We start from the raw sequence: 9,270 nt of genomic DNA, 5'->3' as shown, positions 1-9,270 counted from the left end.
ATATATATATAAGTAGAGAAAGAAGAAAAAAAAAGAGTGAAGGTACGTATTAGTTCATAATCAATTTGTTTTGAAAGTAATGTTGTTTATCATTAATTGGTTTTGAAAAAAAAATTAATTTGTTTTGAAAAGTATTATGCGCACACTTCAATTGCGTTCGAAAATTGTTTGTATTTCATATAGAATAAATAGAGGTATAAAAAGTCATAGCCATCTCCCTCGTTTGGTACCAAATCACTAACCACTAAACACTAATAACATATAAAATTCCGTGAATTTAAGAACTTAGGTAAGAAAAAATAACAAAAAATCAGAAACACGAAAATGATGCGAGTAAAAATTTTAGGAAATATTTATTAAAAGAACCTCGGAAGTAGAATTTTTTGTTTTAGATTTTTAGAATCATCCTTCAGAAAATGGTTGATATTATAATTGGGCGCTAGCGTAGGAAGAAATTTAGGTTGTAGTGAGGTTGGGAGGCGATTGACATTTGATTTTTAATTTAAAAGCTAAATTTAATGAGTGTATGAGTAACCGGGTCAGATAAGAATATTGATTCGGGTATTCATGCATATGACTTCGTTTGATGCTCAGGAGAGGTAACGAGGTTAGATTAGATCTCTTGATTAATGAATTGAGTAGAATTAGCTAGCAATGGTTTGATGGGATGAACATAAGAATGATAAGGTGAAGTTAAGTCCCTAGTACATTTGTGCATAGAAGTTTCCATATTTTATTTTATTTTCGTATTTATATTTGTTCTAGTTCTATTTTAATTTCATTTAGTTCGGTTGCCTAGATAAAGTCAAGTTACGATAATCGCGGTACTTAGCGGTAATTTAATACTCAATCCTTATGGAGACAATACTTACTCACCCTTTACTATTAAAACTTGACACCTTATGCTTGTGGGGTGAATAAGTCTTTTGCGTCGTTGCTGAGGATTGGCGTTTTAGATTGTTGCTAATATTGTCAGTAAGTAGCTCGATTTTAATTTAGGCATTTCTTTACTCTTTATTGATTTCAATTTTGTTTGTTTACTTTTCTTTCTTTTTAGTTAGATTATTTTCATAAATGCCCCCAAAGTAAGTACCATATTTAAAAATGCCCCCTAATCTATAGAAAAACATAATAAATTAATAGTTTAGTTGATATGACATGCCATTAAAAATTAATCAAACATATTAAATTGAAATTAAATCAAGAAAAGTGATCAAAATTTTTAAAAAAAAATACAAAATAATAAAAAACACTTGAATTTAAAAATTGAAAAATTAAATAAATAATTTTTAAAAAAATCAAAACAAGAAAAGAGGAAAATGTTTCAAAATTAAATAAATATTTACAAAGAGGAAGTAGGTTTTTCAAATAAAATTTCCTCTTTACTTTTGGATTTTTTATTTTTTTAAAAATATTTGATTTATTTAATTTTTGAATTTCTTTAAAGTAAAATGTTTTATATTTTTTATTATTTTTAATATTTAATCACTTTCATTGATTTCATTAGAATTTAATGTGTAATTAATTTTTAATGGTATCAATAAAATTGTTATTTTATTATTATTTTTTTTATAAATTAAGGATCATTTTGATATGTTTTCGTATATCAAGAGTCATTTTTAAATAAGATACATACTTCATGGGGTATTTATGAAAATAATCCGGCCACATCATCAAATCCATTAATAAACTTAACGGAAGGGACAGAGTTAATAATGTTTTAAAGTTCGAGGGGTGAGCATACCATTTTTCAAAGTTTAGGGGCAAAATGACAAAAATACTAAAATTTGAGAGGCAAAAATAAAATTTATCCTGCTTTTTATTATAGCGTTAAGAACCAATTTTATCATAGTTTATGTTGTTTATCACCTATGTCACATACCTTAGAGGCACAATGACTGGAATAATATATAATATATATGCTAATTGCACCCCTTGAAGAATGTACCATTTTTGTTGGCAGGAGGTTATCATCCAAAGTGATTCTAAGCTATTTGTGGATGCTTTAAATGCTAGAGATCAATCCTCACACTGGTTACTTCAAGGCATTTTTACTGATATTGTTCTGGAATTAGTAGCTTTGTGTACTGGAGTAAGCTTTGCTTTTATTCCTAGAACTAAGAATAGAGCAGCTGATGCTCTTTGTCACTGGGCTAGAGGTTCTAAGATGTCTGGCCAATTTTCTCTTAGGGAGGTCCACCCCCCCCCCCCCCCCCCCCCCCCCCCCCCTCACACAGCCGCCGCTCTGTGGTGGCCATGATCCAAGGGGATCTTTTTGGTTCTTAATGAAAAGTGTTTATTCAGCCAAAAAAAAAAAAAAAAAAAAGCACCATTTTTCAGTTTTAATAAACTTGTTACAAGGCAATGTAATTCTTCAATTTATACAGAATTGGAGGTGGTAATAAATAAGACAACCAAATTTACCAAATAGGAGAAAAAAGATTGACTTTGTGAAAACGAAGACAACATAGAGAGCATTTATTGGTTGAGAGTGACCACTTGAGAACTGTGGCTTAATTTGTTGGTTGCATCGGTACATCTTTCTTCTCAGTTTCTTCTCATATTTCATGTATTGTTTGCCTGTAGAGAATGGTTTTAGCACCAGAGAGGTGGGCATAAGTAATCTTGAACCGATAATTAGGTATACTTGCTTTTCTTTTATCACAAACTCTCTGTGTTTATTTATTTGCTTTTTTTTTTTCTTTTCCTTTGAGAGATCAATACCAGCTCATAGTATGTGACCTGCGCGCAGTCAAATAGTATAAATTAATTACACCAATAAGATCATCTGTAAAAACCCGTAACATATATATAAGGTTTTACTATGGTTCGACCCTCAGCAGGATTATACCTGCAACATAGCAAGTAGAGTGAGAGACGTAAATTAATGACAATTATTTAATGTAATATAGATATTATTTAAGAAATTTAATGACAACATAGCAGGATTATACCGGCAACAAAGCTTTGAGAAATTTAGTTAGCTAGACTATTATTATACTTTTAAATTTAATTTAGTTATTTAAAGTGATACAAACATTTAATTCACATTTTCAACGTAAGTGTTATAAGAAATAATTATCTTGTTACGTTTTCACTTTTACATGTTATGGTGGATTTCACTTTTATATGTTATGGTGGAAGAATATATGGTCCTCCTTAAAAAGTGAAGACAAGTTCAAAGAGGCAAATAGCATAGTTTTGAAACATTTTTTAAATAAATAACACACACATATATATATATATATATGTTTTTCAAATGTTGTTTAAATAAATAGCATACTTTTAAAACGTGAATTAAATAGTATATTATATTGGCGAATATATATGTATTTATCCGACGTTAATACTTTTTTTTACTTCTAAATAAACTATTGACATCTTCATCGTTTAAAAATATACCATTTACTTGAACGTTTCAGAAACATATCATGCACTACAATTACTCATGTAGTCAGATATAAATTTATATGTGTGTGTGTATATATATATATATATATATGCGTGTGTATATGTATATATACACACATGTGATAGTTTCTTAATTACCCTGTGAAGCGGAAGGAGCTGGACTATAACTAGCTGAAGGGACATCCTGACGACCAGATTCATCATGTATCTATCGCCGAAAATCACAAACATTCAATTTTAGCACTTGATTGTATATCTAAATTAGCTCAGGTGATGAAAAAATGAAAAGTGTTACATAGCTAGAGTGAACATTCTAACACCATTTAATTTTCTTGTACATAACATTTTTTTTCATTTTTAATATAGACCATTTATGAGCCATAAACTTTAGTATGGTTATTTAATGAAAGAAAACAGGTGACAAACAAGCATTACATATAAGTACTGGAGTACTACTTGTCCTAAATAAATAAAGGAAAAAAAAAAAACCTGATTTGGTGGTTTCTTGTCTGAAAGCTTTACTGCTGTGTAGGTGGCTGCCCCGGCTAAGGCTCCAAGTGGTGGTGCCACCATGTAAATCCACACTCCTTTGTAATTCCCAGCCGCAATTGCCGGACCCAGAGTCCTTACAGGATTCATTGAGGCACCTGTTGTTGGTCTGTCGTTTAATTAACGACCGTATTGGTATTGAAACGGTTTTCACGTTTTTCAATGAAATTATTTTTGAAAAAAAAAAACCTTAAGTTCAAGAAGGAGGGGGTACTAACCCTGCGATGAGATTGTCGAGTAGAACAGTAGCTCCAATCGCTATACCGGCCAATTCTCCCACCTGACATGACTTTCCTCTCAAGTCTCACCCATAAGAAATCAAAAGGCAATATCTAAATTTCAGGATTATTAACAAGTGTTGTCGTCTTAATATGCCACCAAATTATTGTGTCCGCAATCTCCTAGCTAGAAGGTTGTCACATTTCGCACTTATTGTCACGATGGTTTGTCAATTTCGTGGATGGAAATTTTGAGGAACTCTGTCCAACAAACTAACGTGAAAAATGTAACAGAATGTGAAAAAACTAGACTGTACAGATTACCAGTGGTGTCTAATTAAATTGAAGTTCTAGAGGAAGAGGTAGCAAACTTATATATTGATCCTCTTTTGTTTGAAGGAAACATGTATGGTAAAATGGTTTTTTTTTTTAACGATTTTATATCTTGTATTTTGATTATATATGTGTGTGTGACATATATATAGTATTTTGGATGTAGTTGAGAATATACCTCTTATTTTCACATTTATGACAAATTTATATCTTTTCTATGTCAATAATTTATTTAGCCATTAAATTAACATATTTAACCTTTACAGTTTATTAAATAGAGAAAATTTGCCACCAAAATCTAACATTTTAAATTGTAACTTAAAAATCTCTGTTGGGAAATTATTTTTTCTAATAATAATTGTGGGCTACATATTTATAACAATTATATTGACCTTATTTAATTAATTAGGTTAATTAAGTGGACTAATTGTGGAGAGCTTAAATAGTCTTCTAATTGGGTATGGACTAAATGGATAGATACTCAATATTGATCCAATTAGGTATAATGAGAGCCTAATAAGACAATATATAAAGAAACTTAGGTTATGGTTTCCAATATGTCAAATCATTCAGCCGTTTTCTCTCTTTCTCATTTAGAGAGAGAATGCTCATTCAAGTATCTGGTGATTTGACTGAGGAAGACAATAAATCGACGTGCTCGTTGTCTTAGAGAGTTCGACTTGAGAGTAAGGCCGCACTAATGGAGACAAGTATTTATTCTAACCTATTTTCTTAATAATTTGGTGTGATGATTTCTGGAGTGTGGAATAAGGATTAAAAACCAAGAAGGGTTAATTCATCAATTGATGGGTTAAAACTAGTTGTCGATTACATAATTTTAATAAATTTGAGAAATACAATCTCGAACATGGCATGTATTAATTTTTTGTTTACTGATCAGAACGCATACGCAAGTGATCAAATTTGAGTCTTTTTTTTGTACGTACCGCACGAGTGTCTGTGGCCACAGCAGTAATAATAAACATGAGAATGAAGGTGACGATGAACTCTAGGGCAAAAGCGTGGCCATGGCTCACTGCAGGGACCGTAACCCCGCCGGACATGAAGGGATGAAAGACACCCTTGAGAGCGAAAGAGGCGGAGATGGAAGCTAAAACCTGAACCACTATGTAAGGGACAACTTGGGACCAAGGGAAGTGCCGGAGCGCAGCAAATGCGATGGTGACGGCAGGGTTTAGGTGAGCCCCGGAGATGTGGCCCGTCGAGAAAATAACCACCATCACCGCCAGCGCCGCGCTTGTCGCGTTACCGATCAGCATTTCGGCTCCGTTGTATTTTTGGTTCACAATGGGGGCGCCTGCTGCCGCAAATATCATTATGAATGTCCCAATGAACTCCGCTCCAAGCTGCAGTACATGGCCACTTATTTTAAATGCCTTTGTGAAAATAGTGAGATCGTGTTTATAGTGCAACGCTAAATATGCCACACTACTATTAATTAGTTTATATATATGTATAATATATATGTATGTGTATTGTCACATCTGGAATTCACATGTTCTTATAAGTCTGTTTTCACTAAACTAAAAAACCAAGAATTCTTACTGAATTGTCATACAAAAGCAAAGTAACTAACATATTATAATTCTCAAAAGAAAAAAAATATCCCATATATATAGCTTGTAATTTTTTTTAAAGGATATAGCCGTACTGATAAGACAGTATAATTCTCGAGCTATTAATTATCATTCATAATGAGAATTTATTAATTAAAAAAAGGCCAATTAACCACTAATAAAAAAAACACAAAAAAATAAAAAAAATAAAAAATGAATTACAGAATCAACTTCTAAAGGTAATAACAGTGTTGAGATCAATGGATCGAGATCTTGAGTATATTACAGAATCATTAGATCATATATGTGAAGATATATAATATTGTTCTACAAACAACAGAAATGATTGAGAAAATATGCATTGAAAAGGAGCATAACGTTGTCCACTCATATATTAATTAAGCATCTTCCTATGTGTACCTTTTCTTCCTAAATTGTAACTTATAACATATATAGCAGAAAAAAGAGTGAATAAATAATATCCCTTCTCCTGTCTATAATACGAGATAAAATTATAGAAAGAGTAATATATTTTATGCCTTGCGGATGGGAGAGACATTGAACTCAGGAAAGCATTTGAATCCTGGATTTTGAACACTTGTTATTTCTGCCATATATAGTAAAATAACCAAATATATCTACCGCGCACAGAGGGTTTTTTTGTTTTAAGAAAAGAAAAAAAGCTTAGATCATTGTACTCAATCTGTGGTTCTGTAGATATAATAGGAACAAGAAAAAGGATCGAGAAGTAGAAGAAGAAGAAGAGAATGAAAGTTGGTTAGCAATTAATGGTTACAATTACTTTGTTTTGAAAGTAATGCGCTTATGATTAATTTGTTGTGAAGGAACATTATGATTATAATTAATTTGTTTAGAAAGTTGCACCATAATATTAAATATGTTTTGAAAGTAATATGCTTATAATCAATTAGCGCTTGTATTTCTTTAGAATATTAATGCATTTAGACTAGAAGTGTAGATCAAGTCAATGACCGTCTCGCTCGTAGTTGTTATCAATTTCACTAGCCAATCACGCATGAATTTTGCTGGGAATTCAAGGACAGGGAGAAAACTAAAAAAAATAATAATAATAAATGCATTGGGAAATAGTTAGAGTTAATTTCACTTTTGGCCCATGAGCTTTGTCACTTATCTTATTTTCATTCTCAAACTTGAAAACGTTATAAATTACACCCCTAAACTATTCTTTTTGTCCCATATTTTGCCTTTCAGTCACAAAAATTGTTAGAAACTCAACAAAATCGACCATGACCATGTGATGCTCACATTACTCATCAATGAAGGGTGTTTTGAAATGACACTTGAATAAATCAAAAAAATGAAAAATAAAGAAAAAGAGAGAAAAATTGCGTGTGTTTGGAACTGTTTTTGAAAACGGTTTTTATGTATTTTGAGAAGCAAAAAATGAAAATGAAAACGAAGTGTTTTGAAATGACACTTGAATAAATCAAAAAAATGAAAAATAAAGAAAAATAGAGAAAAATTGCGTGTGTTTGGAACTGTTTTTGAAAACGGTTTTTATGTATTTTGAGAAGCAAAAAATGAAAATGAAAACGAAGCGACGTTTGTTTAGCATATGTTTTGAAAACGAAAATGAAAAGAAAAATAGTGAGAATGATTTTTGTGAAAGAATTAGAAAACAGTTGAAAGTTGTTTTCACTTTTCTATTTTTATTTTTTAGTACTTATCAACAATATTATAATATATTAATTAATAAACGCGATTTTACTTTTTTATTATACTCAAAACAATCTATTAAACCAACCAAACGCAATTTCAGAATCAGTTCCAAAATAATTCTAAAAACAATCTCATTTTTACTTTTTATTAAAAACAAAATAATTTTAAAACTAATTCCAAATGCACCCTACCTTTTGCCTCTACTAGCTCGTTAGATAACGAAGCATGGACGGGCTAAATTTATTTAAATTTATCTTATAGGCACATAATTTAAATAATCTAAATACCTTTCATTAACTAGTGATGTGAAGGTCACATAGTTGATACTATTGAATTTTTAATGATTTCTGTGACTACATGGCCAAGAGCTGGACAAGGAGTATAGTTTAGGATTTAAGTTTTAACGTTTTGAAGTTTGGGCATCAAAATAGGACAAATAACATAAATCGGGGGTTGGTGATTATTTCTACCGTTCAAGACTTAAAATGATAGAATATACACATAGATAGACAAATATGCATATAACATATATTTAAAAAAAAAAATTAATATACATATAACGTATTGTTTCTAAAACGAAATGAAATATAAATAGCGCAGGACAACATTCTTATTTCTGACTTTTTGCACGAAGCCTACTCAAGTAGTTAACGAAAATATTTTATTTCTTTCTTTTTTATTTTGGAGAAATACATAAATATTAATAGTGGACATGATTTAGATCCACAAACATAACTTGACGACGACGACGTATACATGTATATATATTCTGAATTAGGGTATATTAGACACAATTCAAAGAATAAATTAATTAAAGGTAGCTTCTAGTTGCCTAGCTGAAATTATATAATCAAGGAAAATCATGTGTCATGCATGATGCGTAACAAATATATACAATTTCAAGTCAACTTTATCGTACGTACGTCATAAGCGTGTTTGTTTTTTTTATAATCAAGGTCAATGGTTATTCGCTAAAAAAAATAATATGAAAAAGGTCAGTGGTTAAAAATCAAACTCATAAACACAAGCAAATAGCGAGAACTGGAAATGAAAGTCAACGCTTGCAGGGTTAAATGCCAATATTTCAACAAGTCAACAAACATGCATTCCACCACTTCGTGTGTGTATATACGTACATACATATATATATATATATATATGCGCGCGCGCGCGCCTGAAGCCATTTAAATATCGTCGTATCGATAGTTGAAGAGAAATCAAAAGCCAGATATAACGCTTCTTGTTATAGTTTCTGTATTCAATGGCTGCTGTTAAGAAGTGGGCTTTTGATAATTGATTTTGTTTTCTCATATAATTATGACATTTCTTTTTGAAACTTTAAGTCAAAAAATTATATATCTTTTTTCATGTGTTTGTAGGGCTGAAGATGTTGTGAACGTCGATGTATACTCCGTTAAAGGTCTTCTTAGTGTAGGTCACCGTTATTTAGACGTCAGGTTAGTGATCATCTTATCCTTTCC

General features: G+C 31.0%; 2 protein-coding genes across 5 annotated transcripts in view; one reads left to right on the top strand and one right to left on the bottom strand.

Moving 5' to 3' along the window:
• Positions 1 to 2,400: 2,400 nt before the first annotated feature.
• LOC21400699 (probable aquaporin NIP5-1) lies at positions 2,401 to 6,777 on the bottom strand. Of its 4 annotated transcripts, XM_024176389.1 has the most exons (6): positions 6,628 to 6,777; positions 5,459 to 5,878; positions 4,179 to 4,240; positions 3,901 to 4,069; positions 3,550 to 3,619; positions 2,686 to 2,742 (listed from the first exon to the last, which is right to left on the bottom strand). In XM_024176389.1, exons 1-6 carry the CDS (start codon positions 6,700 to 6,702, stop codon positions 2,729 to 2,731), a joined length of 810 nt encoding a protein of 269 aa, XP_024032157.1. In that variant the 5' UTR covers positions 6,703 to 6,777; the 3' UTR covers positions 2,686 to 2,728. The 4 variants fall into 4 exon arrangements, with proteins under 4 accessions (XP_024032158.1, XP_024032159.1, XP_024032157.1 ...); XM_024176390.1 differs by lacking the exon at positions 3,550 to 3,619 and having other exon boundaries at positions 2,401 to 2,742; XM_024176391.1 differs by lacking the exon at positions 3,550 to 3,619 and having other exon boundaries at positions 2,661 to 2,742; positions 3,901 to 4,058.
• A 2,273-nt stretch (positions 6,778 to 9,050) lies between these two features.
• Positions 9,051 to 9,270, top strand: part of LOC21400698 (protein HIGH ARSENIC CONTENT 1, mitochondrial) — a 1,646-nt gene continuing 1,426 nt past the window's right edge. The window contains exons 1-2 of the mRNA XM_024176383.1: positions 9,051 to 9,067; positions 9,169 to 9,246. Of these exons, the coding sequence (XP_024032151.1) occupies positions 9,051 to 9,067; positions 9,169 to 9,246 (95 nt within the window). The remainder of the gene's footprint in view (positions 9,068 to 9,168; positions 9,247 to 9,270) is intronic.

This window comes from Morus notabilis, unplaced genomic scaffold (assembly GCF_000414095.1).
Source record: "Morus notabilis unplaced genomic scaffold, ASM41409v2 Scaffold568, whole genome shotgun sequence".
In the NCBI taxonomy this organism is placed as follows: Eukaryota; Viridiplantae; Streptophyta; class Magnoliopsida; order Rosales; family Moraceae; genus Morus; species Morus notabilis.
The sequence above is the reverse complement of the archived record's forward strand: the minus strand, read 5'-3'. Positions and strand labels throughout refer to the sequence as shown.